At 40.9% G+C, this 16,796-nt stretch overlaps 1 protein-coding gene across 2 annotated transcripts in view; it reads right to left on the bottom strand.

Annotated features, from left to right (window-relative positions):
• DLGAP1 (DLG associated protein 1) overlaps positions 1 to 16,796 on the bottom strand; it is a gene marked incomplete at both ends in the record, with an annotated part of 138,962 nt that overhangs the window by 14,545 nt on the left and 107,621 nt on the right. The window contains 2 exons of one of the 2 annotated variants that reach the window (XM_080610083.1): positions 8,009 to 8,100; positions 11,302 to 11,713. In XM_080610083.1, the coding sequence (XP_080466209.1) occupies positions 8,009 to 8,100; positions 11,302 to 11,713 (504 nt within the window). The remainder of the gene's footprint in view (positions 1 to 8,008; positions 8,101 to 11,301; positions 11,714 to 16,796) is intronic. The other variant, XM_080610084.1, reaches the window with a different exon arrangement.

The raw sequence follows: 16,796 nt of genomic DNA, 5'->3' as shown, positions 1-16,796 counted from the left end.
GTTAATGATTAATGAAAAGTTAAAGAGGCCTAATTTTAAGAAGTGGCTTATCTTTCAACTTGTAAAACTTACACCTCTTTGAAGTTACACACCCAAACTCACAAGCCACATTTAAAAATCATACATGTGAGACTGATAAGATAGTAATACCAATGGGTCCACTATCTACATAATGCTATACATTCCATTTATAAAGAAATATTTTTAACCCAGATAAGTATTTTGTATTGCTTCTTCATAATTGCTCTTCACAATTACATACCTGCTAATATCACTGCCATCTCACACAATTTCAGTGCCCATTCCCAGTGTTCAGGCATTTTGTTTTTCACATTCAATCTTGTTTCAAAGCAGTATTCTTTTTTACACCAAAGATACCATTCTCAGTCACTGCCTGTGTTACCGTCACTGGGATGGCTGCCACCCTGAGGGTAGCTTCCTTTCACCTTGCATAGTTTCCCTGTGTTAGATCCTCTGAGGGCAGAGAGTAAACCTCGAGGATAAAGGTAAAAGCAGGGGAGAGAGGAGGTTTGGGGCTTTGGGTTTGAGTGAGTTTTCTTTATGTAAACACACTCCAAATTCTGCAGTCCAAGGCATCCGAGGTGAAGAGGCTGATGGGGAAGGACCAGAGGGAAGTGTAAGGAGTAAGACACATCTCATGCTGTTGCAGGAGGTGGTAGTGAGCAGATACAACAAGCAGTAAATTGTGGAGGGAATGAGTGGAAAATATGCAGGCAAATAATCATAGAGTAGAGGTAACTCTCGAAACTGATGCACTGAGGAACACAGGAAAACAAGCAAAGTAGACATCTGTCTTGCCCCATGATGATAAAGAAGATAGAACTGTAAAGTAATTAACATAGATGTTACTTAAATTAGTAAATTACCTAAATATTTTTACCTAAATATTTTTAGGCTTCAGAATTAATATAGTTTTCAATTGAACAGGGGCAGACTCCCACTCATTCTTAGTAATCCAGGATGCCTGTGCAGTCATGCAGCAGGTAGTTCACTTCTAATTTGTTCATTATCTCACATTTACTCTTGAAACCAGTGTTAAGATCTATTTCCCTCTGATATTTTGGCTGTTTTGCCTTTACCAGTTCTATTTTTAGTTTAAGATCAAGCAGCATGCAAAATGCTGAGGAGATAGTGGAGCTGGATGCTGGGCACCATTTCACTCCATTTATATTCCACCTTCCACTGAAGAGCAATAGCTGATTAGACAAGTGCAACTCACAGCAAAACTTGCAGCTGGGGAGGGAGCAGATGGAAGGATGCTGAGGGAGAATTTCATGTCCTATATACTTTATGCACCCAGATACCTCAGGAGGAGTGCCACTGACTTCAAGAAGGACTGTACTAGGTCCTGCTGATAGAGGAAATTAGTGGCTGTTGATCTGGGGCTTTAAAAGGAGTAGAGCAAAGCAAAGCATGAGTTAAGAAGGGTTATCCAATTAAAAAAGAAAAGGCAAATTCCTCCACAGAAGAAAGGTTAAATTAACTTTTCAGTCACATCAATCCCTAGAAAATGTTAATAATAAATTGTATGCATATTTTTTTATAATGGCCTAGAATGCAAACATTTTCAGTGGCAATTCTTTTGAAACAGGTGTGTTAAAGGATGGAAAATCCACCTGTAGTTTTGCATGATATGCACCAGCAAACTGAAAAAAATGAGTGAGAACTCTTCAGCTTAGCAGTATTTATCCTTTGACAAGCAGAGCAAAGCATTTTGCTACGCACTGATACAGCAGAAAAAGTTCAAAAGGGAGGACAAGGATCATTGGAGATATGGTATGGCTTCCACAGGATGAAAGACATTTCTTCGTTGAGAAAACAGGTAGCTGAGGAGAGATATGAGAGACCTATGAAATCCTGACTAGGTGATGTTTCAACATTTCTGAGAGTGCAAAGACTGTGAGGAGGAAGGTAGCCAGTCGCATGGCTCAGAAGTCTAAAGATTTACATCTATCAAAAGGAAGCATTTCTTCACACAATGTGTAATTAAATTGCCACAGGATCTTGGGAAAACCAAAGGTAAAAATAGGTTCAAAGAGAACCTAATCAGATTCACAGGAGCCAGGTCCAGGAAGAGCTATTACACAGATGTCATATCTGGCTTAAGAAGTCCCTGAACAACAGACTGCTAAATTGGGAATGTCCACTGGGAGAAGTAGTACTTTATACACACCCTTTGTACTTTTCCTTTATACACTCTCCCAAGTATTTCCTACTGTCCCATGGCAGACAAGAGCTGTTAGACTGTTATTATTTGTTAGAAAGACTTTAGCTTTAGGCTGACATTATAATGAATATCTTTCATTTCAATTTATTTAGTTTTTAAAAAAATTGCTTTTATTTGGCCACCAACCTGACAAATGACGTTATCTACGCTGAAGTGTGTGCATGCATACACACACAGAGAAATCCCTGTGTGTCCTCACAAACACATGCTCACAGAGGGTTTCTTTTAGTCGTTTAGTCACGGTTCACCGAGAGCCAAGGCATTAGTACACAGTGTATGCTTCTACACCTTCCATGGTATGGAGAGAAAAGCAAATGCCTTAATCCAGGCTCGTTCTTCTCTGTGCCCTTACCTAAACGTCACAGCCGCCTTTTGCTTGCCCCAGTGCCCTAGAACTCTGATATACTTGTTTCAGATAACCATTTGTATTTTCAGTTAACACCCTGGCTTTTCAGTGTGCACCAAATCCCAAATGTGAAAACATTAAGGTCTTCTTGCCAAGAGGATGTATTGCTGGAGACACTACATTTCAAAGCTTTCAGGAGTGTACTTTTACTGGGTTTCCTATGAGCTACTACCACCAAAACCAGACTGCTCAAAAAATTGAACAGAATGACCTGATTTGTTTTTGCCTTTGTTTTATCTATAAAATGGTATGCTGCAGGCTGGCTTGACAGATTCTTGGCACCAGATTGTGTAACCTATCTGTCTTCAAAAGAAAAACAACTTGGCAATAGAATATAGCATCAGTTCAAAATTGAAAAAATACTCCCAAGGAAATGCATGTTGAATGAAATGGAAATGCAGGAAGGCACCCACTATCTGCCTGCCTCCAGCACATCTATATCAAATGCCTAATAGATGGTAATTTTAGTCTCTGACATGGCTTTCTCACTCACTTCCAGGATGTTTTACTCTTACAAAATACCATTTGTGTCCCACATGAGCCTTTTTTGTTTTGCTTTCAGTTAAAACTCCATACCACAGGAGATCGGATGAAGCCATTGCCTAAGTTTTCACTGTTTTTACACCTACAGGTCTACATTAAAAAAAAAAAAAAAAAAAAGTTTTCAGAAATTGCTTGTATTTGTTAAAAACAGAGATTTGCTTCTTCCTTTGCTTTCAGGCCTGGCCCTTTTGTACTCAGTTGTGCCCTGCAGGGACAAGGCAAAATAATTACAGCTTCAGAGGACTGCAGCAGATACGTGGCCTAAGGTGCAGAAAGCCATGAAACCTCAGACTGGATAAACCAGTATGGAGAACAACAGCATGATGTGTTTTGAACAGCAACAACAGGGTCACTTGTTAGCATTCAACTCTCTGCTTCTAAGTCATCTCTCGCTTTCTTTTGAAAAACATGTTTTCATTTCAACTCAGAGAACTTCTTCCTTTCCTAAAAGAGACCCAATCCAAAACCCAGAAAAGATCTAGGTTTCACAGCAACTGATGCATGGTGAGCCTCAGAGGCACTTACATTGAATTCAGCCTGACTCAATTTAGACATTGGTTGTACTCTGCCTTGTTTGTGGGCTTCTCTGCTAAGGTTGCAGCCGCTGTCAGCAGAACAAAACAAACTGCAGGAGCTAGCAGATACAGTACTATGTCTTCTAACGGCAGGATGTTCAGCTATGTATCTTCAAACTATACAATCTTGTGTGCTTTGCTCTGTCCCTCTCCTCTGATTCACATAGTCTTTTCATCACTAAGAGTCTTAGCAGAGAAACTAATCCTTTATGGCAATTTTAGAGTTGACTATTTCAGTTAAGAAGGGACCTACAATGATCGACCACCTCTCCAGGAAGCCTGTTCCAGTGTCTGGCCACCTTCTTGGTAAAGAAATGCTTCCTAATGCCCAGTCTAAACCTTCCCTAGTGCAGCTTTGAACCATTCCCACGTGTTCTGTGACTTGATACTAGAGAAAAGAGATCAGCACCTCTCTCTCCACTTCCCCTCCTCAAGAACCTGTAGAGAGCAATGAGGTCTCCCTCAGCCTCCTTTTCCCCAAGCTAGACAAGCCAAAGTCCTCCACCACTCCTCACAGGACATTCCCCCCAGCCCTTTCACCAGTTTTGTTGTCATCCTCTGGACACATTTAAGGACTTTCACATCCTTCTTAAACTGTGGGGCCCAGCACTGCGCACAGCACTCGAGTTGAGGCCCCACCAGCACTGAATACAGTAGGACAATCACCTCTTTCGACAGGCTGGTTATGCTGTATGTGATGCACCCCAGGGTGCGGTTTGCCCCCTGGGCTGCCAGGGCTCACTGCTGATTCCTATTGATCCTGCTGCCAACCAGCACCCCCAGCTCCCTTTCTGCAGAGCTTCTCACCAGACACTCCTCTCCCAGTTTATACGTGTGCTTGGCATAAGTGGAAATATTAGTCCCACCACCATTCTAAATCATTTCACTTTATACCACACCAAGAGGTATGGTGTGGTAAGCCACACTTTATATCACAGCAAGAGGTGCGGGCACTTTCCCTGGCTGCACAGAAGCCAGAGAAAATGGTGAAGGACCATCTGTCTATGGTTTTCGTCTCCCATTGCAGTGTTCTTACTTCAGAAACTACCATTTTTTCAGCATTCATAAATTCTTGTGATGGCAAACCAAGTAAAATTACCAGCTGATGATGTGACTAGAGCAATAAGCAAGACAATTTTGGGGGAGGACATCTTAAGGCAGACAATATAAAGAAGCAAGAGAAACTAAAAATGAGAGCCCCTTGTTCAATAAGGATGTGTGCTAATCAGCCTGGCACAGTATATAACTTCTTTTCTAGTTCAGTAGAACCGGTTGCCTTCCAACAACTCAATTATCTTCTGTAAATGAGGAATGGAAGGTGCTCCCTTGAGGTCAAAAAGTTGCAGGTAGAGAGGAAGGACAAACAGAAATGGATGGAAATGGAAGTGCCCTGAGATTGAACTCGTCAGCTTCAGTAGATAAATGTTTCGAAAATGCCCTGGAAAGGGTGGGTCATGTGAGGAAAGGGGAGGAAGATTTGGCTTGGGTTTTATTAGCATCATGGGGGAGATCAGGTGAGAGATAAGAAAGTAACAGCAGGAAGATCAAGAGGTTGAAAGAAATGCATACCAATTTTTTTTCTACAAGAAGGATTGGACAGAGGTCCTCTATATATAAATGCCAGAAATTGTACAGCTGCACTAAGGGAATGGGTGTGTAAAATATTATTGAGATCAGGCAGCATAAAGGACTGAAGATAATATGAATAGCGGTGATGGATCTAGCTGTAAAATGGTCAGGTAGTGGTAGGCACATTTATTCTTTGAGCTGTACAGGAGGAGGAGCAGGACTCAGATCTTGGCAGGAAGCCCAGGCTACAGAGAGTGAAGGACTAATGAAAGGTCTGAGTCAACATGGAAGATGGAAGAGATAGAGCTGTCCTCCGAAGATGATTGGTTCTTGAGCTACCTTAGATCAAGAAATGGAAGCAGAATCTTTTGCTTATTTGGTCCAAGCACAGAAGCAGGAATATGTAGAAGAACATGAGGAGGTAAGACTCCTTAGTGTGAGAATGACAGTCATTTGAGGTGAGGGAAAGGGGGAAGGAAAGAGCAGGAAGCAAAGAGGACTGAAACAAATTTTGTATGGTAGGCTTTTGGTGCATTAAGCAGAGAGCTTTCTTTTATAACATTGCACTTCGTAGCTTAAACTGGCAAGGAAACATGATCAATTTACTGTATTTATTTTCTTTTCTGTGTCATTCTTCTCTTCTTGTTTTATATTTATGTAATATTTCTGAAGCCTGAAAGATTATTTAAAAAAAAATTCATTTGTCAAAGATTCAACTCAAAAGGGTGTTTCTTCAGAGCTGCAGATGTTATGGTGCAGGGATAGGGAAGAATGCACTGTATTTACAATTCTATTTCTGTAACAGATAATCAATACATCGTGCTCTGCTGTGTTTAAAGAAAAAAAGGAATATGGTGCCAAACTGTGATTATAAACCCTTTGTGTCTTGAGTGCACTCATTTTCTGGAGATTAGGGGCTGTCCTTTATCAGCCAGTTCACTTCTGAAAGTCCATGATAGATTGCTGCTTGCCCGTCTGCTCCAAGCAGCAGCAACCTCAACTTTATCAGCAAGGAAACCCCCAAACACATCTGTCAGGAGGTAAAGCAGAAATACTGTTCTCAGGACAGACCCTCACAGGCACATCTTACCTTTTTATCTGGAGTAATAAAAACTGCAGTTGAAAGTGGACTTTGGAAGTAAGGTATTTACAAACAGCCATTTCTTTCTTTCATCATTTCAATGTGTTTTGGTTTGAATTGGTTTTGGTTTTTCTTTGAGGGGAAGGGGAAGGTTGGGCTTTTGGGGTACTTACTTCCTTTGCGCTCAGGCTGAAGGGAAATAGTCCTTCAGCATCTATTTATCTATTCTAATGTGCTCATTTATCTAGTGCTGGAAGAGTTCTGGGTAAATGGGGCTAAGGTCTAACACATAAAGAAATGTCTGCCAGCAAGAGATGTTTTAGCAGGTTAATGAGGAACTTGGTAACAGCCTAGTAAGGTCATTGCAAAATCGTGTTTCTTTTTGCTGAAATCACTTCAGCCTTTTAAAACCACAGGAAAATACTCTGCTACTTCATGGGGAGATTTTGTTGAATTGAAAATAGTGTAGATAACATGTTTTTTTTTTAGGGTATTTTTAGCAGAGGTAGTCAAAAACCAGTGTGAAATGGACATCTCTACTCACTACTGCAGTTGGTGGGCCAGAGGAGGGCAGAGGACCCTAACTTTGTCAGCTTAGATTTACTGTGACTAGGTTTTCTCTGGAGAGATTGCAAGGGTGACTCTTCCCTCAGTGACAAACCCTGAGGCTTCTCCCACAGTACAGGACAAGGAGTTATAAGCAAAATGGCTCCAGGACCCAAAAGTTATGCTGCAGCCAAACGAAATGAAAAACAAACAGACTTGGGTGGGTGCTTGCAGCCACAGCATCACTGGGCAGGCCTGCATGCTCAGAGGTGAGGGGAGAGTCCAGTTTTTCTTCAGCCACCAAGTCCAGTTTTGGGCAGGAATTAAGATTTACAGTTGTGGTCAAGCACTCAGAAACTTTATGTGTCTGGGAAGTGCTATCCACACTTATGCTGCCCTACAATTTAACTGCAATTTGTCACCAAAAAGAAATACAACCCTTAAAGACAACAACTATTTTATATATATATATATATATTAATTGAAGCATATTTGTTTACTAATTCAGGTTGCACTGCAGACTGGAGAGAGAACTGAGTTTTACAAGCTTGCTTTTTAATCTCAACATTTTTTCATAAGGAAGCAGTTGTAATGCAGAGATGTCTGGGTGAGATACCTGAGCAAAAGCAATCAGTTTGGCTCTGCCACTGCACTGCTCCACGTGGCTGGAATTATTTTGCTGAAAAACAATGGAAACTTCCCCATCAACTCCATGCTGCTGCAGCCACCCCCAGACTAGTATTCAATCTGCATCACCTTTCGCTGTTTAGGTAGATTTTCTGGGGAAAAAGAGCTTATTAAAAGTACATTGACCTTTAAAATATGTGGCACTTTTCTTCCACTTCTGCCAGTGGTCCGGAAAAGTCCCTTCTGAGAAATAAGAGCTACAGCATTTATAAGGCTCAGCTTTTCAGTTGGATGATCTAACAATTCATCCAGGAAGCAGGTTAATATGGTCATGTGTGCAGGAACTAGGGCTCTTAAAAATTAGTTGCGGCATAATTGTTTACTTTAGAAAAACATTATTAACTTTTACTCACCACTTTTCCTCCTCTACTTGAACTCCTATGGACTGGAACTTACTGGTTGCTTTATTTTCAACTGATTTATTGGACTCTTCAGCACCATCAACCTTAAAAAAGAATTATCCAGCTAATTATAACGTATTTTAACAGAGATATAGCCCAGCTGCTTACAATTTCTATGCAAAATAAGTGTCTGCACATATAACTTGTACTGTAAGTACCTTCATCTAGTCAGATAGTTTACCTGTGCTGTGCCCATTTCTGATGTTATTAGTGAATATTCACTATTCTTGTTAATCTACAAATCATTTCTGGTAAGACAACATTCAGCCTGCAAAATGCAGATGGATTTTATCCAATGTTTTCTGGAGTCTGGATGCTCACATTTGCCAGATCAAATCTCTGAGCAGCTGTAACTCCACTTACTATGCTCTGTTTGTTTGATTTTACCTGTTAGTCTGTGTATGTGTACATACATGAACTCATGTCAAAATTACGTGTTTATTTTCAGTGTTTATATCAGAGCACTGTACAGATAAGACTTAAAGAAAACAGATGCTGCTTTTGGATGCATTTTCTTTACTGCTTCATCATGCAAACAGGTGGTCCCCAGGAGCAGAGGCAGGAACTTTATATCACCTCCCCATCTCTTTGAGGAGATATATACCAATGGTGTAAAGTTAAGATTTAACACACATTTAAGACACGTCTTTGAGAAAAATCACAAAATTATGGGTCCAATCAGTGCAGTTGTTAATTGCCAATGCTATATATGAGATTAGTTGTCATACAAGAAAAAAGATTTCTGGCACACAGAATTTTTGGACCACAGCAGGATTACAAAGTGACCTGTGGATTCACTCTGATTCTGGGTGTACCTTCTGTTGTAGTTAGCATCTCTTCCACCAGTAAATAAGCTTGTTGAGAGCCACTTGAACAGCCTATGCAGGAAAAATGCTCAAGGAGGGATGAAAAGTTACAGACCTGCTCAAAGAATTGAGGTACTTACCTGGTACTGAGGCTTTTGGGGAGATAACTATGCCTTAAATCCTATAACTGAGAGAGAGAAGGAGTCTTTTGATGGAAGGGTTGTTTTTTTTTGCTTTACTTTGTGTTTTGCTAAACAGATTTACAGCAAAGGCTTGGGGTGCAGCCCCAAGTGACCAGAAGTGACTGAGGGGTGCAGAGGACGCACATGGAAGTTCATCATCAATACACATTAGCTTTGTTTGTTAGAGGAGGAAGAAAACCAAGACTATGCCTCTTCAGCTTGCCTTGCTCTACAGTGATGGGCCAAGCTATAATTAAGGTGCATACCTGGTCTGAGTAGAGTATAAGCCTAAGCTAGGTTCTCTTTACAGTCAGTGGAGAGAGACTTGCTCCACACTGCCAGTGTGAGGGCTGACAGCATACCTACCTATTTTAGGGCAGTTGTTTCTAAAAGAAGTAATTTCTGGCAGCAACAGCTATTTTATGGTATTTCCACTCCCACGCTACCTCTTCAAGATGTACCATGAGCATGATTGCTTGTGCAATGATGCTGCAAAATAGACCAGACAGCAGACTAGCAAAGTAGTTTCATTTGTGAAGCCTGTCTGACTAAAAATCTCACTGATGGGCACAACAGGGAGGGTGGCATGGTGTGCGGGCAGGAATCCTGTAAGACTGTATCACTGCTGAAGGCTTTCCTTCATGTAATCCCAGTTTTTGGCATCTCCATTTATTTGTACACAAAAATTACCCTGGCAGCGTCTCATGACCAGGCAGCTTTCACATATGATTATGTTGGTCATCTGTAAATTTCAAAATTTCAAAGACTTGAACAGCATTTGGGGCTCTATTTGCTTCAGATTTCAAGACACTGAGGCCCCTATACTTCCAAAAGCAGCATTTGTTACTTGCAGAAACACTACCTGAAGAAGAGACAGCAGGGAGATGGTGTCTCAAGAGACATGATTCACATTACCGTTGTTCATTTTGGCTTCTGCAAACATGGAAATGATTTCTTTCTGCCTATCATTTTTCAGGGTGTTTGCCTGCTAAGAAGGAGTCTTAGTTGCCTTGCTCAGTGAAATGAGGAATTACAACATTAGACTTGGCTGTGAATGGGAATAAGTAATAGAAGAGCTTTCCCTATCCCTGTCCCACCTGGATCATGCACCTGTGTTTAACACTGAACATCAGCCCTTCTTTCAGAACATATCCCAAACAAACATCTGTGAAGCAGAAAAAGGCTACAACCAAGGCAGAGAACTGAACCCACAGGCAATGGTAATTACTGCCCTTCCAAGAAGAAGTAAGAAAAAAGTCACAGCTACCCCAGGAGGTGCCCCTGGGATGGCATACTTCTACACAGCACCTCTCATCTCATCAGGCTGATGCAAAGATTTCATGGTAAATTCTTAGGCTTTGCTAATCAGATAAGCCTGTCCAGGCACATAGTGCTGTGTGTACAACCTCGATCTGCAATGTCTTCAGGCTGATAAGCTGTGGATTCCTATTCTATTTGCTTGGGGTTCATCTCCCATCAAAACCCATGTTGATTCTCAGTTGATTGTAAGTTCAAGCACTTCACTGCAAATGTTAATCTTGCAAGCAGATAGCTGGAGTCCTACACACATTCTTTTTTATTTTTTTTTTTATTTTTAGGGTTTTTTTTGGGGGGGTACGTGTATGGGAAAGGTTAATTAGGAAAGCAGATTACATTGGTCTGGTTTATTTGCTCTTCTTCATTCTGTAAATAGGAGTTTGGCAGGGTTAATTTTCTTGTTTCCTTCCACTACAGGTAACAAAATGTAATTTTCTTTCACAAGGGCAACTCAGAAGGAACTTACCCTCTGCTCTTGAGGCTGAGAAGGGAACAATGCTGCCTCATTCAAGTGGCTACCGGTCATTATGAAATGCATGAATAAGCAGTGACAATTAATTCACTGAGGCTGGATGAAAATATTTTTTTGGGTGATAGTGTAATGTAAATCATTGTTTTACACATTCCCTTTCAGTGATTTAATTCATGCCTTTCTGACCCCCGCTGTGTTATGATTCATAGATTAGTGCTCATGTGTGTAATTTAACAAAGCTGAATAACAAGCAGCAAGGAGACTTAAACAAATCATTGCATCTGACGTTTTTACGATAAATTAGGAAAACATCATTAGTACCATGCAGAATGATTATGCTGCTGCAATTTCTACATAGGTACCTGTCAGGAAAACAAGAAAAATACACAAAACATTGCATAACAAGCAGTAAACCAGATGTAGAGATCCAAAACAATGGCAGGCAATAATCCATGTACTGTACTGTACCTGTATTCCAATAGATAAGCATCTGTTTTTCTTGAAGTGGTCCTTCTTTCTATCTTCTACTGCAACAGTGGCAATGGTTGTGGTGGTGGTGACGGTGGCAGTATTGTTCCCTACATGTTGACTTGCAGGGCCATGGATCTGTGCATTGGCAGCTTCAATAGCAGCTGTCAGCGCCTTCATACTGTCCAAGCTCTCCGTGGAGTTGCTAAGTCCAGACTGACTGATGATATCTCCCCTCTGTCCATGCCCATCCATATATGCATCTTGGGCAGATTCTGTGCTGCTCTGGGCTGTGATAGAAATAAATGGTTTGGTGGTAGTTCTTGGTGGGACTGGAGGCGGTGTCTTCTTATAGGTGGTAATGCAGGATGACACTGGAAAAAAACATATGAGAGACCTTGATTTATCAAGGCTGCAGTGAAAATGGATGCAGATAGGATCACAAAGCATCAGTGAGCATGGAAAGAGCAGATATAAGAAGGACATAGTTAGCCACAGAACCCCCAAAAGCTCCAATGTAAGGGCCATAGAAATACCTTGCTTATTGGTGTCCTCTGTTCCTGCTAATGTGAGTGGCAGAATTGCCAGTAGAGGGAAAGAAATTATCTATTTGCCAATTTCCTCCTTAGTCTCTTTAGGATTGTTCTAGTAACTGTTCTAAGTCCCATGGGAACAAGTCCTTGCACCAAAATGTTTGTTCTGCTCATGGCTTCCAAACGAGATTCACAAGAATGATAAGTCTCTCACCACTTATCCTAGCTGAACTGTACTTCACACAGCCTTATTGCAATTGTTTTCTGTCTCTACCCTGTCCTACTGTATTTACCAAGCTTATTTGGAATTTTAAACTACATTTTTCTGCTCAGAGATGGACCCTCAAACCTGTGTATTTCTTTCTGTAAAACATCTCACTTGTTGCACAGACTTCTCAAATACTTTGAAATGCTCTGTGAGCCTCTGAAGACATTGAAAACAGCACTTGCCGTGCCTAAATTTCTCACCATAAATATATCAGTTCTGGAGAAAAACTGCTTGATTTTATACACAGGAAGTTAGTGTAATGAAGTCAATGGCCTGTCAGTGAGTGGGACTACTTAAAGGAAAGCGTAAGTATAAATGCTTATAACAAGATGCTTTAATAGAAGTTTAAGAGAAACTCCTCTTTTTCTATTTTCTATTTTCTGCTCTCTTTTAAGTGCTGGTGTATGGACTTAGAAGCTTAGCTTGACATTCCCAGGTTAAAACCTATAGGCCTGTATATATAGAATGACATGCAGAAAGCACTGCATGGAGATAGAAACGTCTTCCTTTAAGGGATAGTTGGCGTCTTTGCGTTACTGAAGCCTTGGAATGCTTTCAAATGAGGAAAGAAAAGTCCATTAAGAACAAAAAAACCAACCATGATATACTCTATTCTTTAAGAAAATAAATGCAGGCATGAACCTGTGCAAAGTTCAGACACAAACGTGTTAACATAAATTCTTATTAACAGTAATCATATGGCAAGAAATGAATCATCAGATCATTTTAATTGGCAGACGTCTATGCCACCCACATAAAAGGTAACTACTACAGCTGTTCTGCTTTCTGTTTGTACTGTACATGCTTGTTGAGCCAGAAGCCATTATGGAATTAATTTGACTAGCTCAGATCCATATGCCTCATCTCCAGATAGCTGTAGGAATAGTTACAATATAAAAGGTGTTTCCAGGGCATGAAATCACACGGGATTTTTTTAGGGACTGTAGTGTAAGTTTCTGATAACATGTCTGAACCCATGTTAAACACGTTGAATGCTAATGGAAAAAAAGAGTGTTTCACTAAGGCAGTGAGGGTTTTGAAACTATGATTCACTTCTGAAAAATCAAACAGAAACCACAGCATCTTTGAGAGGAGAGATGGCTAAAAATGAACTTGTCATATTTTAACTCTGTGGAACTGACTAGTGGATTAGGGGTTAAAGGTGTTTTTTAAAGTGCTTATGACAAGATCAATATCTGGAACTAACAGAAAGGATGACAATTTTACAAAGGGGACTGTGAATTTTGTGCCGTTCTTCACTGGTTTTGATCGTGCCAAAAAGCATTCGGTGTGACTGTGCACATTCAGGTAAATCAGCTGCTGTTGCTGCAGCACAAGCATTTACTCTGGGACTTATAGAGAGTTGTGGAGGCTGCTTCTTGGGTGATGATATCCCAGAAACAACCCAGGTGGTTCATGGTCTGGAGAATGTTCTCTGAGCGGTGGAAATGCAAACTGAAATTCACTGCTGAAAATTCAAAGCACATACACATGCATATATCCGGGTAATGCTTTGGGAAGCTGATACCAAACTTGTCTAATAGAGATTGGTGTGCAGTGCTACTTTGCAATTCAGCAAAGTATGAATTGCACCATTTAAAATATGCTAGGCAAGGTCATTGTGGAACTCCTGGGGACATGCCAGCAATTTCAGGACATCCCAGCAAGGCACATAAGTATAATTTTTCCTACATAGCAGACAGGGAAATGATAATGAAACACACTCAGAAAGCGCTCTTAGGTAGGAGACAGAGCATCAAAACCAAAATGCAAGCCTTAACAAGACTTGTCCACACATCACTGGTCATCCCTCACTAGAAAGGGAGTCAATAGCAACTGTCTCTCAACTGTTACCATGCACTCTGGACACAGCAGTACAAATACAGAAATGCCTGATTAAGATGTCTTTCTTTCATTCTATTGGTAAATGTACTCAATGAGGAGTCTAATCCACACTGCAATGAAAGATGTTTGCACTCAGCTAATTAAATCTGAAGTTATTCTTAAGAGGGGGAGAGAATTGACAAGTCATATGGTGAAATTGTAAAGAGAAACGGCAAACGTTCTTTTAGCAAGTCAAAACAAATCCTCAGTTTCCTGGAGTCACGCAGCACATACTGTACAGCTCTGGAGAAGCAGAGTGTGCAAGTCATAAAAGAACCCCAGGCACTTCATTACTGGAAATGATGTAAGCTCCTGCCGCTCCTCTGCAGAAACGACAACAAAACAATTCTTGGGCCACCGTCGCTGTTGGAGGCAGCTGTGCTCTCAGTGCTGTAGCTGGCTGAGCCCTCCAAACGGCTGAAGCACAATGACGGGAGGGATTTGGTGCATTAGTTTTTCTCCGGGTGCTTTCAAGAACCTGGCAACTTGCAACATAGCAACCTGCAGGATCTGCCCACTGTTCAAGTGGCTATGGTATTTTAAATGCCAAGCTGCTTGAAAAACAAAACAAGTACTCCCCAAGAAAAATGACAAACCCCTGACGTTCTCCTTGTGCAGCCAAGAGAGCCTGAGTGTTCAGTCAGTGCTTGGGAAGAGCACATCACGTTGTGCTCTGTCCCTGTGGGCAAAGGGGAAGCTCATCCATCCAGCTCTCCTGCAGCAGAGATGGACTGCCCAGCAGGACGACTCGGAGGGAGAAGATCACAGGATCACGGGACACATGAAAAAGATGGAGAAATCTTCACTTCACACACAAGGAACTTTCAAGGGGTTTTGCACATGAAAGTCATTTTAATTCACATCAGGAAGTGAATTTAAACGGCTATATAAATTCCTTGATAAATATGTTCTTGGACATGGATCAAAGAGCGAAGTTCTGTACGGAAACTGATCTGACTGGAGAGTCAAGTCAAAGTAGTCTTGTTTTCCATTAAAATTGTTTAGACATTAAGTTTATCAGAAATATGTTTTTGAATAGCAAATGTGTGCATGAACCCCCAGTTTGTCACAATAGAGACTAGCTTTTCGTAGTGCTTAGAGCACACATGCTGCTGGAGCAAGTATGCATTCCTCTCCTAGGGCATATGCAAGGCTTAATCCAGAAACTAGTTAAGTCATGCACAAGAATCTTCCGACTCCCAAAGCACCTTGGATCGGGCCCACCGTTTCCAGCTGTATCAATCTACCAAGTAAAGCTCTCCTTTTCCTTTTGGTATTTATCCTTCTTCTGTAGCCTGCCTTCTGGTTACAGTTTAATCCTAAATACCTAGTGAAAAAGCCCTTTCTCCAGATTGAGAATAAAAAAACCCCCAGTCATGGTGTTTGTCTTCCTAGCCAGTATTTCCAAACAACTAGCTCATGGGACAGGAATTTGGAACAGGGAGTGTCAACCACTCAGTTCAGAAGGAAGTCTAATGATAAAAAAAAATAATCCCAGATTGCATAATAATAAAGGCTTGAATTTGAATGTTTCATTGTAAGAACACTTCAGTTGTTTAAACATGCTCACTAGGGAGATGAGCCCTCAGGAGCAAACATCAGCATGCAAACACGAAGTTTTAGCTCAGTGAATGGGTGCTCAGGAGAATACCAAGGCAGATTAATATTTGTGAAGAGATCAAATTAATGCACTACTTTGAACAGTTCAAGTGATGAGATACGTAAGCAATATCTTCCTAATTTGGCAGCCTCATATTAACTTGTTAACTTAGTTCACAAATACAGGAATAAATGAAAGTGCAAATGTAAACTTAATTAACATAATAGTGTTTCTCTTGAGCAAAAGGACTAATTCCACAGCTTCAGAGAAGCAGCAAAGCACAACTTGAGCACAAGTAAGTATTAAGGCACAAGGCAGGAGTTCTTCTACCCACACAGATGTGCCTCGGCCTTCTGATTTACTGTCTGTTAAACAGGTGTGCAAACAGCAGTGCCCTTGCATCTCACACAACTGCAACACAAAACACTGGTGTAGGCACATCCAAGCAGACCTGACCCTCACAACTGCAGCTCCTGAGCTCCCCACACAGAGGTGCGGTGCTTGATTTGGCTTGTTAGACTTAGAATTGTTACTCTCTTTACCATGCACTTATTTCCTTACTTTATGGAGATCTGGGGGGGAATGTTTGGAAATAGGGTTTCAGATCCTGTATTGTTATTTATACATGCAAAAAACTGGTATGAAAAGAGAGCATGTGTTTTCCTAATAAAAAACTATTTTCATATAGCAGATGGATGTAGAGATTGTAGAGGATGTAGAGATTTACTATTACAAAACTGAAATAAAGGTTTTAAACTGCCCAAGGGAATAATACCAGAGTGAGTTATGGATATCATTATCCCAAATGAGAACTACTGAAATCTATGTACTACACCATCAGGACTTCTGCCAAGAACATGATTTTTCCATACCCCCACCACTGCCAAGCCAGATACCTTATCCGACAAAAACCTAAGCAACACTGGGTTAAGAAACAGGCATAACTGCTAACTAAAATCCTGCAGAAACCTATGCAGAGTACCCAAACTATCTTCACTGCACACAGTAGCACCACAGATTTAATATTCCATGTACTCTGAGGTCTAAAAGCCAGTCCTGGTGATCTTTTCATAAGTTCGGACATTTCTGTTTGCAAGTAGGGTGCCTCTAGCTGCCCAGCAGGATACAGTAAAGGTTTTCCTGAAACCTAGGAGAGAGGTGAGACTAAAAATGGTTCATCGTGCTCTTCAGATGGACTGAGTTAGAAAAT

The sequence above is a fragment of the Psittacula echo genome, assembly GCF_963264785.1.
Source record: "Psittacula echo genome assembly, chromosome: 2".
In the NCBI taxonomy this organism is placed as follows: Eukaryota; Metazoa; Chordata; class Aves; order Psittaciformes; family Psittacidae; genus Psittacula; species Psittacula echo.
The sequence above is the reverse complement of the archived record's forward strand: the minus strand, read 5'-3'. Positions and strand labels throughout refer to the sequence as shown.